This window comes from Gossypium hirsutum, chromosome A06, assembly GCF_007990345.1.
Source record: "Gossypium hirsutum isolate 1008001.06 chromosome A06, Gossypium_hirsutum_v2.1, whole genome shotgun sequence".
NCBI lineage: Eukaryota > Viridiplantae > Streptophyta > Magnoliopsida > Malvales > Malvaceae > Gossypium > Gossypium hirsutum.
In genome coordinates this window covers 71,282,333-71,307,405 of record NC_053429.1, presented here as the reverse complement: position 1 = coordinate 71,307,405, position 25,073 = coordinate 71,282,333, and the positions used below count along the sequence as shown (strand labels likewise).

Genomic DNA, 25,073 nt, shown 5'->3' with positions numbered 1-25,073 from the left:
TTTTCAAAATTTAATATTAAAATAACCTCAACGTCGCATAAATACTGCTGATGTGACTTAATTGAACGATACTAAACCATGTCAATTTTCATACCGATTATTTTAATTCAATTTTTTTAAAAAAAAAGGGGAAATTCTGACGTGACAATTTAGCAATGGTAAATGCCACGTCATTACAGTTAAGCATTGGACTAGCTAAATCGACCTTATACAAATTTAGGTACTCAATTATGAATTTACGTTTAAGCCTCAAATACAGATCCGTTTTCAACAGTTTTGAGGGTAAAAGTTAGGAAACGCATTAAAAACTTGAAAATGGAATATCAAAGTACAAACGTTTAACAGAAAATACTATAGGTGCACTACACTGCACTCTGTAAACATCCCTTATTGTTTCAGATAGAAAACGATTTGGTGAGGCTATCAATTGAGACAGGCAGCCACGGCCATTATAGACATCAAATACCTATCTACCTATCTATCAATCAATGAGTTGTGTATGTGCAAAATAGTAATACCCTAACAATAACTCGGTGATGGGTGCTTGTATGTTGGTACGCTGCCTGCTACTCAACTCCCCATCAAATATATATATATAAACAAACGAAAGTCTCAGAGAAACACTGGCGCCATTACAAGTGTTATGGTAGCAAGCATTTTTATGAGCACATGAAGTGATGGACCAGCTGTGTCTTTGAATGGATCTCCCACTCTGCAATCCCATAAATTCCAATTATCATTTTCTTCTTATTATTATTTGAAAGATACTCGGAGATCATATCACTATACCATATTATTGGGCATGAGTATCAGACAACTTCAAGAAACATGAAGAGTTGGAGCAACACAACCCTACAGTTATTAAGGAACAGGAATACAAGAAAAGGAAAAAACAAACTTACGTATCTCCAGTAACTGCTGCTTTATGAGATTCGCTGCCTTTGCCACCAAGGGCTCCAGTCTCAATAAACTTCTTTGCATTATCCCAGGCACCACCAGCTGTGTTTAGAAAAAGAGCCATTAAAATACCAGAAACTGTTGCAAACATCAACAAAGCAGCTACTACTTTTGCTCCGAGGAGAGGATGCCCAGTATAGTGTCCCAAAACTCGAAATAGAAAACCTGCAAATTATTACAATATTGTATGTGCTTAGATTCTAAAAATATACTAAACTCAATAGAAAATCAGAGAAACCGCTTTAGACATCTAATCTCCTAAGTATCTTGGTAAAATATAATTTACATTCTTGGAAATTAACACTAGGAAAGAAAAAAAAACTTAAAAGAAAAAGTCAGAAAGAAATGAAGGATTAATAAGATAAATGAACAAACTACCCCAGAATATCAAACAGTAAATAATAGCAAAAATAATAATTATAATCAGCAAAGAGCAATTGACGTACCAACTACAATTGGTGATACTATAGCCAAAGCACCAGGTTTTATCATCTCCCTCAGAGATGCAGAAGCCACAATAGCAACACAGCGACCGTAATCTGGTTTCTCCTTGTAGTCCTGCATTAAGTATTTCAGAAAAAATAAAGCATAAATATTCACACAAGATAGAGAAATTATAGAAAAGAAACAACATGATTTAAAGCAACACTTAATTACTCTAAATTTGTTTCTGTCAGATTAATGATAAGAACAATGAATAGAAAGTTTTAAATCTCTTTTCACATCTTTATACTTTTGGAAAGAAACTTTAAAAGTGGATTATGGAACAAAGACTGCAACTGTATCTTTTTTCTCTTCTTGTCACTTCTCTCACAATTCTTCTATCCACATAAGAAATATTTTTAAATTTCTCTACTGCTTTTTGCTCAAATACAAATAGAAAAGTGAACGGTTAAAGTACACGCTATAAAAGGCAATTGAAACCTTAGACCCACCATGATACCCGGCCTCTCAATAAATTGTCTTCTCACTTCCTTAACAACCTCCTGAGCAGTTCGGCCAACAGCAGCGCAGGCCCATGCACTAAATAGGAATATAAGCATGGAACCCAACAACCCACCAATAAAAACCTCAGGAATGGCAATATCAACCTGAAAGATCATTCAAACTACAAATGTTAGACAAATATTGAAAGACATTGCGAAGTAACAACTTCAGGCTCCATTTGTTGCCACTTTTTTACATGTTCTCATCATTTTTTACCATTTCTCAGAAGCACCAATTCAAGCACAATTACTGTGGGTACAAGTAAAACCACACATTTTTCTTTAGTAAATTACTCAATCATTGCTTCTTCTTTTTTAATTCCTAAGTAAAACATTAGTAGGAAGTGAGTGGTAAACCATACAGTCTTTCATTAAAGCATAGTATAGTAACACAGACCTGTTTAAAAGGTTCACGTGCAAAAGATGAAACCTCATCCATATATGCACTAAACAGAAGAAAAGAAGCAAGTGCTGCAGATCCAATGGCAAAACCCTTGGTGGTAGCTTTTGTGGTGTTCCCGACAGCATCAAGAACATCAGTAATCTCTCGCACACTGTCTGGCTGTACAAGGCATCAACAGCCAACTTAAATAATCCAAAAAGAAGAAACTGTAATATACAGTAAAATCTAGAGAATCAGCAATATAGCACCTGCTGACTCATCTCTACAATTCCACCAGCATTATCAGCTATCGGACCAAACATATCCATGGTTAGAATATAAGCAGCAGTGCTGAGCATTCCCATTGTAGCTACTGCTGTGCCAAACAGCCCACCAGTTGGACTTCCTGTTTCGTCCACAAGCCCTGAGGTGTGACCCAGCCAAAAAGCAGAAATAATAGATACACTTATAACAAGAACAGGAAGTGCTGTCGATTCCAGGCCCAAGCTGACTCCAGCAATAATGTTAGTCCCATGTCCTGTAGAGCTAGAAAGCGCTAATGTGCGTACAGGCTCATGCTTGTAGTCAGTGTAATATTTGGTTATCCAGACAAAAACATACGCTGTAATAATACCAACTAATCCACATAAGGAAAAGTTCAACCATGCAGAAGGTGCTTGTTCAGTATAAAGCAACCACCGAGTAGACTGCAATCATTTCAAAAAGTACAAGACATGGATAAGCTTTCAATCAAAACAAAGGAATGTAAATGGCAAGATTTCAATACTTCATGAGAGAAAATAGAAAAAAATATTGCATTATGCTCCAGTTATAGATTATATATTACCCCAAAAAATGTCAGAACAGCCAAAATTATTGTAACAGAATATCCTTTCTGAAGGATTGTCATTGGATCCTCTAATGGAACTTTCACATTGGAGTCACGTGTACCCCTAATTGAAAGTATTCCAATTGATGATACCACCAGGTCAAATGAGTGCACAACAAGAGGAAACAGGATGAAGCCAGACGGGTCTGCATAAATATCAAAGATGAGGCCACACCAAAAGAACACACTCAATACAAAGAATATGCCAAAACCAGAGAAAAATAAACTGAAACAAAAACCAAGCTAACAACTCAACATGAAATGTTTTTCATACCGTCACTTAGTTACATTTTTGCAGGTCTGAACCCTTAATATTAACTACAACCAACGGACATACTCTTAGAACTAACAAACTTGGTTCTAACACCATAGGGGTATAAACTTCTTTCATACCTATTTGTTGACAAGGTTGGTTTGAAAACTACAGCAGTCATAAAACATTAGTAACCAAGACTAGAGATGCCTGATCGCTTCTAGTTAAGAGGCATTTCAAGTTTGTCTTCAACATTAGGTAAGAGCCAAATAACACTAGTCATCCACTTTTACAACCCTCTTTCAAACCTCACTTAACTACAATAACAAAACGAAACATCAGGACACAAGAATGCCTCTTTATCTCATCAAACTGCAAATTGTGGCTTCCTTGTACTGGTCAGGAAGGTTTTAACTTTCAACTTGATTTGTGGTAAATTTATTAAAACAAGATAAAATTATATTTTTGCAGTTGTAAATTGTTGTAGTTAATAGGACATTCACAGGATGCAACAGTATAAATATGTTACAATTCCATTAAAAATGAGAGGGGACTTGAACTCGCCTTCAATTTTACAACGCTGAGCCATTGTTCCACCAAGTATCATGGCACTAATTATCTCTGCTGCAATACTTTCAAAAAGATCTGCACCTCGAGCAGCACAATCACCAACATTGTCTCCAACCTTCAGTACAAAAGGAAAGATACAAGTAACAAACGTTACCACTAAGATAAAATGTGTGAAAACTTAAACATAAAATATAAAGATAAAGAAGAATCATCATGGCTGTAAATTTGATCACGCTTTCCAATACTGATTTGCAGTATATATTTTTCGCCACGTCCCTTATTGAACTTTCAACCAATAATTCTTTTACTAACAAAATCTTCAAATGGATTACTTCAGTTTCCACGAAATCTAGAAGGTTCAATTTTTTAATGGTAAAGAAATATAAACTTCTAAAAATAAAAATTAAAATATAAGTTTTCTGCTTTCTCTCTCAAATGCATGTGTATTTGAATCTGAGAAAGGCTTTAATAATTATGTGCAAGGTCAGGTAGAAACATATCCCCCAGAGTTCTGCTATCATAATAAAATGTTTAACAAAATTGCAATTGCTTTTAAAATACAACTTCAAAAATTTTCTTCCAACAAAAGCCCCTATAGTCAACTCCTACAACCATAAACCTTCAGTCCAGTTCATAAATGAACAAATTCATTGTCTAAAATAGGAAATTACACAAAATATGCGCAAGCTTTACATACTCATTTTCAACTCAAAACTAAATAAATAAGATGAAGAGAATAAAACCGTGTTACTTCGGACTCCAAATGATTAATTATATCTTAAGCATCAATTCAAATAAAGAACTCCATGAAGTTCAAATTCAATACCAAATCTGCAATTACAGCCGGGTTTCGAGGATCATCTTCAGGTATTCCTTGTTCCACTTTTCCCACAAGATCTGCCCCAACGTCAGCTGCTTTTGTATATATTCCACCACCCAACTGAGCAAATAGGGCAACAAATGAAGCCCCAAAACCATATCCCACAAGAAGAAGAGGCACTGAAAGAAATAAACAATATTGATCAAGGGAGTCACTAGTACTATTGATTCTAAAATCCATGTAATGCTAGTTTAAGGTGAACAAAGAATCAACAGCCACAGTCCAAATATAGTCATGTTTGCATACAAGCATATGTAGTGTGATTTGATAGCTCAGCTCATCATAGGGAGACTGAAACTTTAGGACTCGTTAGAGAGAGACCCAAATCTCTTTAGGGTTTTTTAATATCAATTCTGCTTAGGGCTCATTATTCCATTTGTCCCTTTAACCAAGGGCCAACCTTGTTTCATAAATAGGAAACCAACGGGAAAAAATTAAATAAAATCAAAACTAAAAAACCTAAGGAATGAAATAAACCTACAACGTAATCCTTAGTTAGAAAATGGAAATTAATGGTCTTTCCTGACATAGGTTTGGCACAAAACATTACTCCCCTCCTAGAGAAGAGTTTGTTCTCACACTCACAAAGTCAGATACACTAGGCCAATGCTGCCTTTCTCAAGGGTGAATGATATTTATATAGTGCTCACACATCCTGAAAATCATCATTGTAGTTGAATCAAAGGCAATTGTATTAGCTAAACCGACCACTACCACACCATTATTCCTTCGCATTACAAACAATAGAAATCAATAGAGGTCATGGACCTCCACCAACTTATTCACATTTATGAGCACCATTGAATGGATCTCTTCAAACTTCTAACCAACCTTCACAATTTTTGAAAGTAACCCAATTAAGCTTTCTCGACTGGCAACTCCCATAAACTCAAGCATGTTTTTGGTAAAAAAAAAATCCATTTCACTAGGTAACCCAGCAAGTTTAGACCCATTAAACATTTTTGATATACACTTGGAGGTTTTTCAAATCAAGTTTAAAGAAATAGGCAGTTTACTGGATATGAGTTTAGAAGGGGTTAATGAATAACAGAAAGGATCAAAGTTGGTTTTGACTGCCATGGTTTTTGTCAACATGGATTTAGGAGGGTTTGATACATAGGATACGGAAGAAAGATTGATAGAAGCTTCCATGGTTTGGTTTTCTTCAATTAGAGGGTCTACCATAAAGTTACCAACCTTTTTACCACCAATCATTTTATCTATTTCTTCATGCATTTGATTAAACACTTGGGTTTTGGTTTCAGCAATAATTTCATCAACATGCTGCAACTTACAATCAAGCATTTGTTCTATCTTTGCCTGCATATGCTCAAGCTCCTTACATATTTTTACTCGCCACTCTGTCAACCATTGTTCTACCATTGCTAAGGATCATTGGCTCTTGATACCAAATTGTTACGACCATGTGTTTAGGATTGATAGCTCAGCTCATCAAAGGGAGACTGAAACCTTTCAGCTCATAAAAAGAGACTAAAAGCTTAGGACTCATAAGAGAGAGACCCAAATCTCTCAAGGGTTTTTTGATAGAAATTTTGCTTAAGGTTTATTATTCCATACGTCCCTTAAAAAGGACCAATCTTGTTACATAAATAGGCAACCTATTCTAAAACAAAAATAAATTAACTGACGTAAAATCACAAACAAGAAACCTAAGGAAAAGAAATAAAATTGCAACGTAAGCCTTAATTGGAGAATCAAAATTAAAGGCCTTTCCTAACATAGGTCCAGCCATAACAACAGATCACTTCAGCATTGCAAGCAACATAGCACCTGAACTTTCTACGTGAAAACAATAGTTCACCATGTGAGATAAAGTTAACCAACATGAACTGTCATAGGAAACAAAATACAGTACTTGCAGAAAGCAAAGACTACAAATTAGCAACAATACCTCAAAAATCAAGAATACCATGTTACAAACACCCAACAATATCAAACATAAGATGTTATGCATACAGCAATAAGCTTCAAAGAAAACATGTGAGACAGATTCCAAAAGACATATTTGGTATAATTAAATCAAGAACCTTCAATCACAAAACTTTCAGTCACTCTAATTCAAATAGAAAGGGCAACTCAAATCATTAACTTTGACAAGAATATAATAACAATTATTCTAAGGAATGTTGTGCCACTTTCTCCATTGTATTTTGTTAGTAATTCATAGAATGTTCATATGTGCCATTCTCTTCATTAGTAAGAAAATTTTAGGTAGCCAAAAACCTAATAGCTAGAAGCCATACCACACGTCATTGACAGATATAACTAAAAGTCTAAAACCCAAGTCATAGCTGCTTTAAACTAATGATCACACTTGATGAATTTGCAAGGCAATTACCAATCTTAGATAGCCAAGAGAACCAACTACTACCCACTTTCATTTATATGGGGGAAACAGGAAATCATGCTTATACACTCAATCAACATTTAAACAAGAGAACATGAACATTCAAGAATATTTCTCAATATGTCAACGTATGTAGGAAACGGTAAGAACCATGTAATATGAATATCCATCTGCACAAAGTGAATTAATATAAATAAATTAAGGAATAAGGAAATTAATCACATACAATCTGTAACCTTCATTGAACCAGGTGAATGCACTCCTAGCCAAACATAAAAAGTTGCATAAAGGATGGCTATACCAATCACAGCCATACCAACCACCACCAAGGCAGAAAAACCACCAGCACGGACAGCTATCTGCATGTTATGTCTGCACTTAGTACTCAAATCCACAAGCATCCAAGAAAAAAAAATGAAATTTAAAAGGATACAACCAGCAGTGCTTCCCTTGCTGACCGTCTTGCAGCACTAGAGACTCGAACATTTGCATGAACTGATACCCACATCCCAACATACCCAGCGACACCTGAACATAGAGCTCCCAATAGAAATGCAGCAACAGTGATACATGCAGATGTTGCCCTGCACAAAATCATATTTGTCACAAGGGTAAAGAAAAAGAAGTCGAATGCTATTTTACATAATGTTCATATATATCTCAACCTTCCTAAGCCTGAGGATTCTTGTTGAGGAGTTGTATTTCGAAACAAATATATGCTAAGGATCACTAGTGCTAGCAACAATGCCATCTTGGAGATAGTACCATACTGTGTCTTGAAGAATCCTTCTGCTCCATCACGTATAGCCTCAGATATCTAGAAACAAAAAAGATAAGCTTGATAAAGGTGAATGACGAGATTGCTAGCAGATAGAAAGTTATTAGTTGCATTTTAAGTGTTAACAAGAAAATGACAAACAATTTGGGGGGGGGGGGAGGCTCCTCTTTTATCAAGATATGTATGTGACAAAGTAGTGAGAAAGCATGGAGTTCTTAGCCTTAAGAATTTCTTCTTGTTCCAAATGCCGACAATGAATAAACTAGAAATCATACTTTTTCCTAGATCTATGCATGCTATTCAATTGCAAAAATATTTTCTGAAAACGTTCTGTACAGATTAGATTAAGAGGCTAGAGTTTAATTGATGTAAAAAAAAAAAGTGTCCTCTATCATCAATATTTCTTATCAAGCCTTACATGAAACTCTAACGGTCGTTAGATATGACTGATGTACATTAAAGCAGTAAAATTCTAACAAAATTAACAGGCATTGAGAATAAAACATTCATTTAGTAATTAAAAAGTTGCTGGAGAAGCATTTAATACAATTTTTCCAAGAGCATAAAGAAAGCTTGATATTTGATTTTATGAAAGTTGAATTTACCCTAAAAAAATATTACCTGAGCCATCTCTGGAGGCCCTTCATCCTTGGAAAGGACCCACTTTGTAAGATAAATTGACAAAAGGAAGCTGACAATGCAAACTGAGAAGACAAAAACAATGATTGGAGAAGTACTTGCTCCAATGTAAAAGACATATCCGAAGCCCAAAAAGAGAAGTATAACAAGAACACGAACATTAATTCCCCTGAGAATTCGAAAAATCTGCAGAAAGGAATTAGTCTTTTTTTTTTTCTTTTTTGAGAATAGGAATTAATCAATGAACACACAATAAGAGGAAAAAGAGTGTCTCATGAGCCAAGAGGAAGGAGAGAGAGAGATAAAAAAATATGCTTAGCTAGGCAAGACAATAGAAATGAAAAAGAAAAGAATTCTCCATAGTATCCACATCACTCCTTATTTTCTTGACTAAAATATTCAGCTGTGGGTCTCTATTAACTTTGCCAGTGCAAGTCAAACTACCATTCACATCAATTCAGCGGTCTCTGTGAAGATCACGCTAAGCTTCTTTCCTTTTTTTAATGCTAACCATATTTTTCCATTTTAAGTTCAATAGAACCACAACTATTATAAACAACATAACACCAAAACCAACAGATAGACACACATAAGCCAAGATAATAGACAAGAATCTTAACTGCAATTAAGAAGGAAAAATGTGGCCAAATGAAAAAACAAAAAGTCAGGATGTATTTTGTGGACTTCATAACAAGTACTTGATATACCAATTGATCTAGAAAAGAAATATTAGAATGAGCAGTCTCACCAAGGTAGCCTTCAAACAATTCCTGAAACATATAGAGTTCTAAATCAAGCATCTCCGCTCACTAATTGTGTATATAGCTAAAATACACTTAATCTATAGCAATATTAAATTATTCCGAAGCAACTACAAATTGACAATGAGAAAAATGATCTGGCCAATAGGAATTAATTCCCCTTTTCCAAAAGTATCCAAAAAGGAAAAATGAGAACAAAAAGAGACATCAAGGCCAAAATATCCAAATGCGCACTCATCTACAACTAACAAACTGCACACAAAACTGAGACAAACATAATGTCCTTACCAAGGGAGTATATGGTTTACTACACATGTTCGGAAAAGTCCTTGGCCTATCTAGGTAAGGCCCCAAATTACCATTCTCAACGTCATCTCCCATCATCATGGCACTGGCAGAGTTCACCCTCCGGGCAACAGGAAAAGAGTACTCCCCAGTTTGGGGCAAATCACCCCCTGAACTTGGTCGCTGAATTTTGAATGCTTTAACTTGTCCAGTGAAAGACTATAATTTCGCCTAAGACATAAAAGACAATCAACTTTTTTAGTAACAACAGCCTTAATTCAGGTTCAATAGCTTCTATTCTTGCCTTCCCTCCAGTTCAGTGATTTTTAGACACAAGTTAATTTTCCTGCATAAAGATCAAAACATTTACCGGTTAAAACTGAAGTAAACAAACAAAAATTACAAACACTTAAGGTTTAGGTCAAATCAAACCAAGCCAAAACTTTGGTGATGTAAAAACAATACCTTATCAGTGAATAAGACACTTTTAGGCAGATAATTGGAGAAGGATTCTTAATACACTGCATTTCCAATCATAGAAACCCAATATCTCGAGTCTCTAAGCCTAGAAATGTGATCATGGAAGTACTCTACACTGATCAGAACAAAATCTAACATCATAATTATGCTCATATTGCTTAATATTAAGCAGCCAAAGCCCCTACTTATGACTGTATCTGAGTAGATAAAAAATGAGAACCTGGAAAAAGGTGCAAAAGTAATTGCATAGACTAAAAGATCTGGAAAGAACAATCTCATTGGTTTTACTGAAACTGAACATTTAACCAGAATATCTTTAAAAATCTCAGCTTACTGTGTCAAGAAATTGCATAAAATACAATTCAAGTTTTGCTAAGTGGAAGGATGGGATGGAAAAGAAGGGAGATGTAAAAATTTTGAATGCAATGGTTAGGCTTAGGCTATGAAGGTGGTAACGAACCTAAGTACTTAACCATTAGATTAGAAAATTGTTCCTCATTTACCCTTAACATCAAGCAAAGGCTCAACCTAAAATATTCAAACATCTTACAAGATTATAACCACCAAATATCATTTCGACCTCCAATTAACCACTTCACTTCCCCTATTGCACTGCCAAGAGATATTCCATAAAAAGTGCAAGATGTTGCAAAAGGCCATTAGAAGCTAATAAATTAGCCAAAAGATGAAGTAGATTTTATATTTTTCAACCCACACATTTGCAAGAACCAAACATTATTTTGTTCCATTTTGACCTATCATAAGACTAAAAAACAAGACCAATTCAACTCAAAATACAATAATTTCAGTTCAGCATTCATGAATCATGATATTTTTCTCCTTTCTTTTTTTCTGTTTTGTTCCCATTTTTCGGACCTCATGGACTGTAGTTACGATAGTAAAATGGAAATAAATAAAACGAAAAAGAAAAGTTAATCCGATTAAAGCATCCACTAAGTTTTCAATTTTCGAAGGTTCCAAACAGTTCTCATTCCCGACATTTCATCAAGAAAACGACCAAATGAAGGGACCTCCCTGAGAAATATAACAACTTAGGATCCAAAGCCAAAACCCCAGATTCAAAGTATTGCATAATTTGATCTAAAAAATAATCAATTAGATCTACAAGAAAAGAAAAAGATTACACATACCGTTTTCAGTGGCCGCAGCGAAACCAAGTAACCGCCATTAAAGGGAAAAAAACGTTAATGCTCTCCCTCCCTCTCCCCCCCCCCCTCTCTCTCTCTCTCTCTCTCTCTGCGGAAACCGAAATTTTGCAGGCCTCTTAGCCTTAAGATTATAAACTTTTAAGAAGTCGAGAAGGATGAGTTATTTTTGTTTGTTTGATTTTTCTTTTCTACCTTTTTTTTGTTTCCTTCGGTTTCATTTTATTCTTTTGGTTTAAGCTTTTCTCTGCTTCTGTTTATAAAATCTCTTTTGCCATGTCAGCGCTGCCAATAGTTTTCTTACATGTAAGCTGTTTCCACGACCAGACAATTAAAGCTTTTATCCATTAATTATTAAAAGATTCCTTCTTCTATAAATAAAAACTTAGGTACCCAAATTTTTTTATTATTTAAGAAAATGAACTATTTTGAAAATCATGCAAGTAAATAACATCTTTTGAACAATAAACATAGGTGCACTTTCACCTAATAGTTGACTACAGGGAATAAAAATATTTTTTAGGTCGCGTCAATGCTTTTGACGTCACCAATAATATGTATATGGGAGAATACGAAAAAAATGACGTCACCAAAAAGCTATATATACTCATGCCCCTGATGAAATATCAGTGTAAGGTGAAGATAAGGATTTTGGGGAGGTTGAAAATTTTTTGATTAGTTGTAAGGGAGAGAAGAGAGAAATGTTTGTATTAAGAAAACATGGAGATCAGGATCGATTTTTTTTTGTTTGTTTCTATTTATTTAGAAAATTTATAATTTGAATGTATGTTTTATTTAATAGTGATCCAGTGGAGCTCGGACATCGACAAATTTAATGGTCCTTTTCGTTAGTACAAATCTCCGATAAGAGAAATTTCAAACAGATGAATGAAACTCGAACAGAAAAATAAGAAATGGGACAAGGTTTCGAAGCGTGTATCAAGTCATTATTTTTAAGGTTATATTCGCTCCCACCTATTTTTAGTGTGCAAAAGAGTTTTAAGCAAATTAACCTCGAGCATACAATAAAGCTAATGACTATTTGCGTTTTGTATTGACGAAAATAGTCCACTAAGCACTAAACAATGTATAACAAGAAATTCAATTTCTAAAAGGATTTTTGCCGTAATACTTTATAGAATAATCTAATAATATTAGAAAATAGATGAATAAAAGAAAGAATTTTAGATTTTTTTTTCGGTGTGATTTCCAAATGAAATATCATTTTATAAGAATTTTCATGGCTCTTCATAAAGACATCTTTTAATAGTTCTCTTTCTGAATATATAAATAATAATTATGCATCTAATTTTATAACTATTCAACTACTATTGTTTGAATAGTTATAAGTCTTTTTCAAAAATCAAATGATATAACTTTTAACCAATAACCAAAAGATTTATCTTTTGATTAATTACACTCATTCATTTATAGTTATTGGAACAGTATAAACATTTGAAAATGTTCTAACACTTTTCGGAAGTGTAGATTTGATTCCTTAATTTCATATGTGTGACAATTTCAAATAACAATAGGAGTCTCGGTTGCTAGTGATTTATGTGGTAACGGGTTCAATTTGGTTATGTAGGTCTTTTCGTTGGATGTGGTAAGGTGATAACAGGTTCAAATTGGTTATACACCCAACGAATGGTATTATTTGAGATTTTCTGGGTTAGGGGGATGTTTAAAGGTTCTAATAGAATCCCAGTTGAATACTACGTGTGAGATTATCTCAAATATTAGTATTAAGAAAGTTGCTCATGTTGCCATTAAAAATGGTATTTTTCAATTTGTAAGACACAATGGTATCGATCTGGAACAAAATCAAATTCATCATTTATTTTTGTTTTATTAGTATTTAGAAACTTGCTCGTGTTGCTGTTAAACATGGTCTTTTTCAGTTTGTAAGACACGATGGTTTCGGTCTTGAATAAAATGAAATTCATCATTTATGTTCCGTTGTAATTTTTATGTTTCAATTTTCAATCTTCTTTTTTTAAAATGTAGGAAAATATAAATCACGTACTAAAGTAAGTTATTTGAAATTATTTTGTAATGTTGCAAATGTCAAATATTATTTGTAAAATATTGGCTTTGAATTATATAAATTAATAGTCATTTTAAATTTTTCCAATGTAAAATAATTTCTATTTAAATTATTTCCTCAATGTGAATTAATCGCTTGACAAGGAGCGTAACTTAAAATATAGAAAGATAAGGGGCAAAATTGTAATTAGAGGGAAAAAGTTTAGGAAAACTAATAGATATTTGATATATTTAATATGTATAATAATTTTCATTTAAATTATTACCGCAATGGTAAATAGTTATTTCATTGGATATAACAAATTTAAGATCATAAATGAAATGAACGATATAATTAAAAAAATAGAGAAAAAAAGGAATTGGGGGCAGAACAGTGAAAACATAAACATTAGGGGAGAATTTTAAATAGAAGAAAAAAGGAAGGATGAGAAAAAAAAAAGAAAGTAGTAAAAAAAATAAAAGAGGAAGAAAAAAAAAGAAGTGGGAAAGGGAGATTGGTGGAAAAAAAGAAAGAAAGAGGGGCCATTTATGTAAAAAGTACAAAATATTAGGCCATTTTTTTAAAAAATAAAAAATAAGGATCAAAAAATAAATATGAGAAACCATGACTAACCGGTCATATCACATCAGTCGCATCAGCAACACCAACGACGTGACAAGTCAGTGATTTCTTTAGTCTGTTACCGTTTTTAAAAAAAATCAATTTTTGGCTCCCCTCCCACAATTCATTAGTATAAAAGGGGGGACTTTGGTCCCCAACATGCTTAAAATAGATTAGATAGAAGCTTCTTCTTTCTTTTTCTTTTTTTTTCGTTGTTAATCTTAATTATTTAGTTTGTGATGTTGGATTTAGTTGGTGTTATCTAAAATTTGAAGTTAATACAATTAATATATGTAAATTATATATTTTCATGTGTGTGTATTATATTAATGTAATTATTATAATGTAATGTTTAATTATATTTAATTTATTAAGTGATGTTTAATTTTTTTTAAATTATGCAGATATCAAAATGTCTTCTCTACTCCAAGCTGTCGATTACATTATATTGAGGATAAACGAAATGGTAAAATATCGATATATGTATTATTCAAGATTATATGTATATTCATAGAGTTGCAGTATGATTTATTTTTAGTCAGATGATTTTAAAAAATCGGTTTATGATATGGACAGGATGAGTATCGAGTGTTGAGATCGCGAGTCTATTTTCTGAGGTACCGTTCAGACGAACGGATCATGTCGTACTTGGAGGCCGCAAGATTTGGATCTGCGACATTGGTCCGGATGTTCGACCTGATGGCAAACATAATATCTGCCTTGGTTAAGCGGTGGCGCCCCAAGACCCACATTTTCCATCTGCTGTTGTGCTAGGAGTGCACAATCACCTTGGAAGACGTTGCGATGCAAGTTGGGCTACCAATTGACGGTGACGTGGTCACAGGTTCAAGCAAATTGGCGCAACCTTTGGCCCTATGTTACTAATTGCTTGGACAGTCTCCTGGTGACTGGGAAAACAACTTCACCTCTTTGAAATTCTCATGGTTGAATGAGAATTTCAAACACTTATCGAGCATCGCCATTGTGTACGAGCTAATGTGTGTAACTCGAGCGTATATATTGCAACTAATAGGAGGTACTTATGTTGGACCAATGTATAACAAAGTCCTCATAATGTACTTGCCTTTATTGGCTAATTTGTACCATGCTCATACTTAAAGTTGGGAATCAACAGTAGTACCGATGTTATATCGAGAGCTTTGTTGAGTGGCAAGCATAAGGCACAAGATATAGTTGGTTGATACTTCTACGGTCTTGGGCATTGTATCGGATGCCATTTCTGGCATTAGCAGGTCACCAACCACATATGTGGCCACTTTTAAATAGGTAAAAGAATTTATACTTAACATTGAACAAAAAATATTTGTATTTATTTTTTTGATTCTATGCTAACAAGTTTTCTTTGTTTTTAGATGGGTGACATCTCAGGGTATTAGCGCTTGTAAGACACTAATAGTATACAGCTAGAAGATAGAGGCGTCTGTCGGTGACCAAATAATATTTATAATTTTAATTAAGCTATATTGATTTAATTTATTTAATTGCACCATGTTATTTGTCTCATGTAACTAACATCATGTTAAATATTGTGCAATTCATATGGATGCCATATTCCACACTAGACGTTGTACCCCTCATTCTACAGTGGGTTCACGCCAATGTAAATGTGTGGTGCATCAACGTGTCGTGCTGAACTTCTTAACGGTTGAGTGGTACAACGCCGACCGGGTTATGCTACAGTTTGGATGTATACAATATGTTTTGGACATTCCACAGAGATTTGATGTTGTCTATGGTATGGGCAAGAGAGGAAAATAATGAAGCAATTGGGTAATGGAACATCAACAATATACAGTATTGTGGAATGCTCAGTTTGAGAGGCGACCTCGGATGCAGTCCTATTTGTTTGACTTCAAGCCCTTGGTCGAGTACAAACGTTAGTACATGGAAAATGAACGGGTATAGATGAGGAACTCAACCTGTGGCTAAATGACACCGTCCTCGAAGTCAACCATCTCGTGCTTCCCAACTTGTGGCAGAGCATGACCTGGAGCCCCAACCTCCGAGCCCACACATTTCACCGGTGGCTGCTTCTTCGCACCCAGAGTTGCAGGTTGACACGTTTGGGAAAGGGTCCCAAAGCTACGCATATCACTTGGATATGGTCGATTGTAGTTTAAATTACCAGGAATCGCAGTCATCAATGATGGTTGATATATTTAGATTGGTACCCTTATATTCTATGTACTCCACCCCACCCAAGCGAAGCTTCAACCTGACGTATGATTTTTCTGATATTTTGAATATACCTCAAGGGTCATGTCGTACAGGAATAATGACCAACACAGGTTGGGGAAGGAGGAAATGGACCGTAACCAACAACCACGCTGTCGACGGAGGCCACCGCAACGATACCACTACTGGCTCCCGCCAGTTTTGATAATTGTAAATTTCATATGTAATATAATGTTTGCACCACTACAATTTTTTATTTGTTAAATAAATTTATACCTCCACATTCATTCATCTTATTATTATAGAAATTAATTTTGATCATTAAAAAAACAATATGCAAAAATATGTGGAAAATTTTATCACTTTTGGGGGTGAAAGCACAATTTTTTTCTTTTATTATAAATAGAAAATTTAAAATTTGATGTTTCTAAATGTTGGAAAATATTTTTTTAATATAAAAATTTGTTGAATTATTGGTGTTCGATATTGAGACTTTCAATAATTAAACAATATGAATTTGAGCACATTTGAAAATGTATGTTATTTTATAATACTAACTTAAGATAAAGACTTTAGAAAAACATAAACCTGAAATGTTGAATTAAATTTAACAAAAAATAATTCCTATGTCGTAGTTCGTAACCATGAAATAACCCATTATTATATCCATATATTTACAAATTTAAGTTTTAAAAACTAAATTTATCAAACATAATTACAAATTTCAATTTCATAAAATAAAAAAAAATCGAGTGCATAATTTAATTTCCTCCCGACTGTGAAGATTGACCAGCATGGTAGTTTCGATGAGGGCACTTATTCTGACTATGGCCAATTGTTTTGTATAGCCCACAATGCTTTGTTTCGACCACCTCTCTGACGTCCATATTACCAAGAATCATTGTCGCCTCCAGTCAACATTTGAGTTTTCTATGTACGGATTGGTCTGGCAATATCTCGAGTGCAGGCGAAGGAACTTCCCATGTCGAGACATCCCATAGTATGGGGAACTCGTTACCCCAAATACGTAATATCCATTGCAACATGTACACATCATTGATATATTCTTTGACATTCAAATTGGCCATTGCACACGTTGCAACGACATGCATACATGAGTACCAAAGTGTCTAGAACTTTCCACACTCGTACTGCCTATTTCGAAGGTAAACTCTGTAGGAGCTTGGTGGGACCCCCATGATGACCAATGAAGTTTGTCACATGGAAAGTTTCCAAGTTCTGGGAATATAGTTATGCATTCATCGACCTCTCCCTCTAAGCATTGTCTTTCATGGCATTCTTAACCTCTTTCACGTACACGTGTCTGGCCTTTATTTGTTTTGCTTGTCTCAACCCCATTTGTGGCATCAATGTTGCTAACCTATAAAATATAGCTAAGAAAACTAATGAAATTGGCAAGTGACATGTATGAAATTCCTACTCGTAGCATGGACACAGTAGATGTGGCGAATACAGTAGATGGACCTCCACGGAGCCCCGGGATTCCTACTCGTAGCAAGTAGTCCCTTCGATCTGTTAGAGATAATACAAATGTTGTCTTGCCTAGCAACATACCTTCACAAGTTCCTAAGGAAAAATTCCCACAATTCAAATTTCTTTGACTCCACAATAGAAAAGGCGATCAATAGTATGTTTTATTTACCATCTTGTGCAACTGCAGTGAGGATTATCTGTGCGTATTTCCTTAAAGCCACGTACCATCAACCTGCACTAGTAACTTACAGTGGGAGAAGAGCATAATACATCGATCAAACATCCAGAATAATCAGTGAAAAATCCTTCTTCCAAGTTATAGTGTGTCATCCGAGCCTTTGTAAGGGAATATCTACAAGTTCAAGACTATAACAGTCCGATTTAAACACTAGTCGGAATAGTGGTTTTGGGACCACAAATCATTGTCAGAGAAATGTTTAAATATTATTTCCTGTGTTTATGATGTGTGAATTAGCATGTGTGAAAGTCTCGTATGAAAATTTGAATGTTTGTGTGCTTCATTTAATAAAAAGGACCTAATCGCGTAAAATGTAAAAGCTGTGCTCTAGATGTTAAAAGTGCCTATTTGACTTGGCTTTATAATTGAGAGGTCCTTATGTGGTTGTTATGCCATTTACATGTATAATGGACATTTATAGCCTTAATATATGTGAATTTATAATGGTTTAATAAAAGGGTAAAATTGTCATTTAGATTATATGTTAATTAAAATAAAACAAAAGCTTAAAATAAGCTCATTTCATGCTTATGTTGTCGAAATCATCAAAAGAAAAAGAAAAGAAATACAAGCTAGGGTTCGACCTTGATTTTCATTGATTAAGGTATGCGTTTTGATCGGTTTTTAATAATTTCCACGTTTTTGTAATTGTTGCTTCGTCTACTATCAAACCCATGCCTCAATTTCTAATTTTGATGATGATTTTGAAATGTGCCATTAATGAAATTATAAGCTTTGTAAAGTTAGTTGTTGATAAATGAAAGTTTGATGTTGGGTTTACATGTTTTGTCTTTGGATTTTTGATAGTTTTGAGTAAAATGGACTAAATTGTGAAAATGAGAAATTGAGGGACTAAAATGTGAAATAAATGAAATGTGTGGACTAGTACGAGTACTAGGAGAATTTGACTAAGATTGTGTACAAGCAAATTATGTGTATTTTGTGATTTTGTGATTTAGGGACTAAAGTGTCGAAATGCGAAAATGTGATGGTTAGTTTGCAAAATGCCCTAATTGTGTGTATATGGATTGGTTTGAATGATTTAGTGAATAAAATGATTAATTTTGAATACATATATATATCAAGAAAAGAGGAATTTGGACTTAGACCGAGAGAAGTCGAAGATTATAGAGTAAACAGTCTGAGTCGACAATTCCGAGTACGAGGTAAGTTCGTACGTAAAACATGATGTTACAAATATATTTTTGATGCTTGGATTATACATAGATTGTACATATAATTGATTATGGTTGAATACAATGATAAATCAATGGCATTTGGCACTAAGTGTGCGATTCAAAATAGCTTCGGCTATCTAAGGCACTAAGTGTGCGATACCGAGATAGCTTTGGTTAATTGAAATGGCACTAAGTGTGCGGAATCTTTCTAGCTTCAGCTAACCCTTAAAGCACTAAGTGTGCGGATGTTAAAGCATGAATAATCTCTGGAAAGTCTTAAAATATCTGAACGAAAGATGAGAATGAAAATGAATAAATACGGGAAGGTTCAGGTATGTATGATACCTATGTGATAGATGATGTTATGCATATAAAGTTCATTGAATTGGTATAAATATATGAATGGTGTTCGTATAGAATTGATACATGAATTGAGAATTAATAAGTACCCCGGTGTTGATGTTTTACATTTTATAAACTGTTGATGATTTTGGTACGAACTTACTAAGCTTTTGAAAGTTTACTCTGTGTATGTTTGCATTGTTCTTATAGATATCAAAGCTACTATAAGCTCGGGGATCGTCGAGGATCGTCACCACACTATCGAATCTCATTTTGGTACCTTTTGAAAATGTATCTAGTAACGTATGGCATGTATAGGCTAAAAGTACTTTGGATAGGTTTTGTAATGTTTATATTTAGCCATGTGATATGATTTGATATGGTTGTGTTTATGTTTTGATTTTGGTATATGAAATGTGATGCAAAACGATCTATTTGGTGTGTTCATGAATGGCTAAGAGAAATGGCAAGTTTGGTAAGTTTTGGTATGAGATTTGGTAATGAGTTTAGAGATTATGAGACCATATGTTTTGATATGATTTAGTCTTATGTTTTGGCACAATTGAGTTGAGTTTATAAGCATGTAAATGGTAGATAATGTTATCTCATGAATGTTGTAAGGTTTGGTATAGAAATTGGCTGAAATTGTTGTGTAAATATGCTTGGTTTAGTACTTATGTGACATCCCTAATTTGACCCTAGTCGAGATGTGGTTTCGGGACCACAAAATCGAGTTATAAAATTTATTAAATATTAAAATTCATATCTACTATGTGTGATAGTGCATGTGTGAAATTTTGATGCTTAAATTCTGTTAGTTGAATGTGAATTTTAGTCAAAGGGCTTATGTGAGACATTTGTGAAATAGGTTAGGTAAATATAAAGTGATCTATTAATGCATGTATTCAAAAATGTGGACTTGCATGTCAAAATACCCATTTTTGGGATAGTGGCCGGTCATGATATTGTTTTATATATAATATTTATTTTTGATTTAACATTTTATATTACAAATGAATTAATAAATAAAAAGGAGATATTAGATAATAGTTAGTGGGAGGAGAAACCAAAGTTGGTTCATCCTTGTCCTTCATTGCCGTAGCTTAAAGTGAGGGAGAAGAAAGTTTTGTTGTTTGATTTTTGGCTTAGATGATGGCTAGAATGAGGTATGTATTGAATAATTCTTGAAAATTTATGCATAATTGAGATGATTAGTTCAAATTTTACTTATCCCATAGATTAAACTTAGGTTTTTGAGGTTGGAAATTCGGTCAAAAAGCTTGAAACTCATAGTAGATATTTTTTTTTTGTGACATTAAGATGGTTGGTCATATATTGACTTATTAGCTTTGAAAGTTGAATGACATTGGTTAATTTGTTCATGTGGGTATTCGACCTTGTGAATGTTATGGAATAAGTTTCAATTATGTACATATGTGATTTTTGAATAATCGGTCATTTATCTAGTATATGTATAAATGGTAAATTGTTTTTAACTTGAAAGTTGAGATTAGTGTATTTAAAGAGAGTTGCCGAATGTGGTCCTTGAAGATGTTTTAATGAATAAAATGTGTAGTTGAGTTATAACATTCGGTTAAGGATTAAGGGTTCTAGCAAGTTTGGTATAATGTATAGTTGTAAATTGCCTTGTATTTGACCTTTTTTTAAGGATAGGAAACGGCTAATTAAGATGTTGTTGGATAAAATTCTAGTTAGGTTATGTTAAAGCATTCGGCATTTCTTATAGTATTGTATACGAGAGTGGGAAAAGATTAGTAATTATTCTAAGTGAGTTATGATCTTAATAGGAGCAAAATAGAATCGGCTATAATTATGATGGAGTGATTCGATCATTGTTTGGCATAGGTGAAACCATTATGAAATTGCTACTTTGATCTTGGAATGAAAATTTTAAATGGAGGTTAAATTTGTTTGGTTAGGGCCGAATAGGGTTTATAAGTTAATGGTATGCTATATATATATAGTTAAATTTGTGTATATGAAAATGTGGTAAGTAATGTGAATTTTTGTTTGTGCATGCGAATTAGGTATTGGTATAATAAGCATAAAAGTTAGTCATGACATATTTTATAAACATATTATGCATTGAAGTTATATGATTGTCAAATGTGACTATTAAAGAAGTAATGTTGAATAAGTAATTAAACAAATTCATTTGTTTTAATTAAGCTCATGAGCAAAGAGGATCTAAATCAGATAAGGGAAAGGAGAAAGCAATCGAGTAGCCTATCCGTAGTTGTTCAAATAAATCCGAGGTAAGTCTTTGAGTAATGGAACTTAGCTTAAGATTTGATAAACGATGATATATATTTATATGAACATAATAAATAAAATGTGACCTAATGGTTCTACTTGAATTACATATTGAAATAAATAAGTTTCTAGCATATAAGTTTAGTTATAATGAAGAATGATATGGAATACGGGTAAAGATGGGACTATGAATTGGTGTAATTACCTATAGTAAAATGATAAGGAATAAGTTATTTCTATGAGCCTTAGCCGATTGGTTATTAGAAAAGTGATATTTAAATTATGATTTGTATGTGATAATAAGAAGTACTTATATATGATGATATGTTTTAAACTCAAATGGTAAGTTCTTAAGTGTTTGGACTTGGAAATTTAAGAGCAAATTGTAATAATCTGCTTAGGACAGCAGCAGTAGCGTGATTTTTGAAAATCACCATAAATTGTTGGAGTGGAATTAGAGACTGAATAACATATGTAATCAAAGATCAATGAGTCTAGTTTCTTATAAAATAAACAGTGCAAGCAAAGGAATTTCCTATAGAGAGATATTTAAAGTTGTGTGTGGCAGTGTCAAAATGAATCTGAAATCCCCTGTTCTATATTTAGAAAATCATTATAAATAGTACAAAAATTTTTATAAGATAAAATTTATATTCTTAGACTCCTTAATGAGTCTAGTTTCAAATGAAATAAACAAGAACATATTTTGAAATCTGTACAATGAGTAATTTGATTCGTAGTGAAGAGTGGTCAGTATAGTCAAACAGTGAAATAGGGGAAACTTTAAGAAAATTCTGGTTTTGATTGGCCAAACCAAAAATCTTGAAAATTTTATGGATAGAAGATATATTAGTCTATTCTAGGGGAAAATTTACGACACTACATTTGGAGTTTTTTAGCTCCAGTTACAAATAATTTAATGATTGTTGCTCAAGAAAACAGCTTGTAGTGAATCTGTGATTTTGTTGTAAACATTGATGAAACTAATTGAGTTGCTTATAAGCTATTGCTGAATTGATGTACAAGATAAATATATAGGTGGTGAGGCCAAAATGGCTAAAATATAAATGTGTGCAAGTTGTCCAAATGGCTATTTTATAAACATAAGCAATGTATATGTAATATGTGTTGATAGTTTTATAAATTGAAGGTGTGGTGACTTATATGTTGTTTAGCCGAATAGTTGTCATGAGAAGAATGTAAGTCATGTGTGTATTTTCTTATTTAGTTGGAAGTTTGTTGAAAGGGATATATATATATGTATATATAAATATATGTTGAAGTCGAATGCTATTATGACATGAAGTTAAGGTACATGCTATATGCTTATATTCGAATGAGGTTAATGAATTACAATGGTGATATTTTGTATGAAATGTGGTAACATGTGATTAAATATACATGGAATTTGGAAAGTATCCGGGTTAAGACTCGCTGACTGCGTGATGTGGCCTAATGGCTCTTGTGAAATGAGACTAGCTATATTGAGATACGAATAAGTTCAAATGAAGTGATACCTTATTAATGTGTTTCCGTGTTGGAAAAATCGAAGGTATGAGAATTGATGTGTATACAACTTTGTGAATTAACTATGATGATATATCAGGGCTTAAAGTCCCGCAGGCTTGGTACTGGTAACTGGATTCAGATTTTTTTTAAAACCTAGCAGGCTATGGCTAAGTGCCTTGAATTATTTTAAACCGAAGAACATTTGTATATATTTAAGATAATGATTTAATTAGTTTCATAAAAATTTACTAATTTGAGTTGTATTCGGCAGGATGTGCAAATACAATGTATGGATTGCGTTTGGTCATTTATGTATATGTGATAAGGAATATGTTTGGTCCTTTATATACGTATACGAAACTTTAATACTTGTCATGATTTGATTATTTGAAATATTAATGTGAATATGAACTAAAGAACTAAGCTCCTAAATACATATATACAATTATGTATGTGCACGAAATGAGTACATATGATTAAGTGGTTAGAGGTATTGAAAGATTGAATTGGTAATTGGTAACTATGGAAACGGTAAGTGTACAAAGGTTAAGTATATGGTAAGTGATACTTACTTGCTATGTGAACTCGATTTCGTTTGTATTACAAATGTACTTAGGGAATCACTTATGAGATGGTTATAAGTTATATTCAACGAGTATTGACTCTATCAAATTGTTTATGTAAGATGAAAACATGAATATGTGCTTCCAAATATGGAAACCGAATGTGATTATAATGTTATGTTTTAGTTCGACTGATTAAACTAAAAGTAGCATTGATGTTTTTAAATGCGAAGGGGTATATACTCTTAAATTTGGATGAAATAGATGAATTACATGTGCATACATAGGGTTTAATCTATTTGACTGAATGGTGATATATCTTGACATTTCAAAATGTGATTTGTGTAAGGCCTAATCTTAAGCGATTTAGTAATAAATCAACAATTACGGATGATCAGCACATTAAGTTGGCCAGGTATGTATTATGTACTTGTGTAGGCTTATTAAGCCCATCAAGACTTCACTTGGATTTTGTGTAAGTTATAAATGTATTTAATCCAGCAAAGTTACTTGTTTTACTTAAGACTTACTAAGCCTTGAAAGCTTACTCTGTTGTTACGTTTCTCGGTTTTATAGATTATCAAATTTGGCCTTTGCTCGGGGATCGTCAACAACTCGTCACACTATCACTATCCACTGTTTGGTACTGTTATGTTTTGGATTATTTTATGGCATGTATAGAATAAACTAGTAGCGGAATAATATTCTGGTTAATGTATATAAGCCATGCGAAAATGGCATCTTTTGAATGTGTACTTATGGAAGTTTAATTTTATCCCTAGCTGCATTTAGCATTTATCTAAATGAATGATCTTTATTTCAAGAAAAAATGTTAAAAAAATTTACTGTTCTGACATGAGTTACAAGTCTGGTAATACCCCTTTCCTATTCCGACAACAGTTACGGGATAGGGGTGTTACAACTTATAGGTTTAACCCATTTGGGGTGGCAAGTTGGCTAATCAAATGGCTTATTTTTGTCCACACAGGCAGGGACACGGGTGTGTGCCTCAGCCGTGTGCGACACATGGCTATGTTGCATGGCCGTGTGTCCCCTCGGGTACCCTACAATTGTAAGTCAGGCTTGAGCACGGCCAAGGCACACGGGCGTGCGGGTAGCCGTGTGGCCCAAGTCAGATTCGACCACGGCCAAAGCACACGGACGTGTCTTGTGGCCGTGTGAACAAGTCAGTATGTATGCCTTGCTTTGACACGGTCTAGACACATGAGCGTGTCTAA

General features: G+C 33.7%; 1 protein-coding gene across 2 annotated transcripts; it reads right to left on the bottom strand.

Annotated features, from left to right (window-relative positions):
• Positions 1–301: 301 nt before the first annotated feature.
• LOC121230698 (pyrophosphate-energized membrane proton pump 3) lies at positions 302–11,629 on the bottom strand. Of its 2 annotated transcripts, XM_041115918.1 has the most exons (16): positions 11,380–11,629; positions 10,214–10,343; positions 9,752–10,094; positions 8,685–8,888; positions 7,951–8,102; positions 7,722–7,869; positions 7,512–7,644; positions 4,864–5,036; positions 4,032–4,152; positions 3,173–3,360; positions 2,595–3,032; positions 2,341–2,505; positions 1,893–2,048; positions 1,404–1,515; positions 903–1,122; positions 302–712 (listed from the first exon to the last, which is right to left on the bottom strand). In XM_041115918.1, the coding sequence occupies exons 3-16, from the start codon at positions 9,848–9,850 to the stop codon at positions 613–615; spliced, it is 2,409 nt and encodes an 802-aa protein (XP_040971852.1). In that variant the 5' UTR covers positions 9,851–10,094; positions 10,214–10,343; positions 11,380–11,629; the 3' UTR covers positions 302–612. The 2 variants fall into 2 exon arrangements, with proteins under 2 accessions (XP_040971852.1, XP_040971851.1); XM_041115917.1 differs by lacking the exon at positions 10,214–10,343.
• Positions 11,630–25,073: the final 13,444 nt, after the last annotated feature.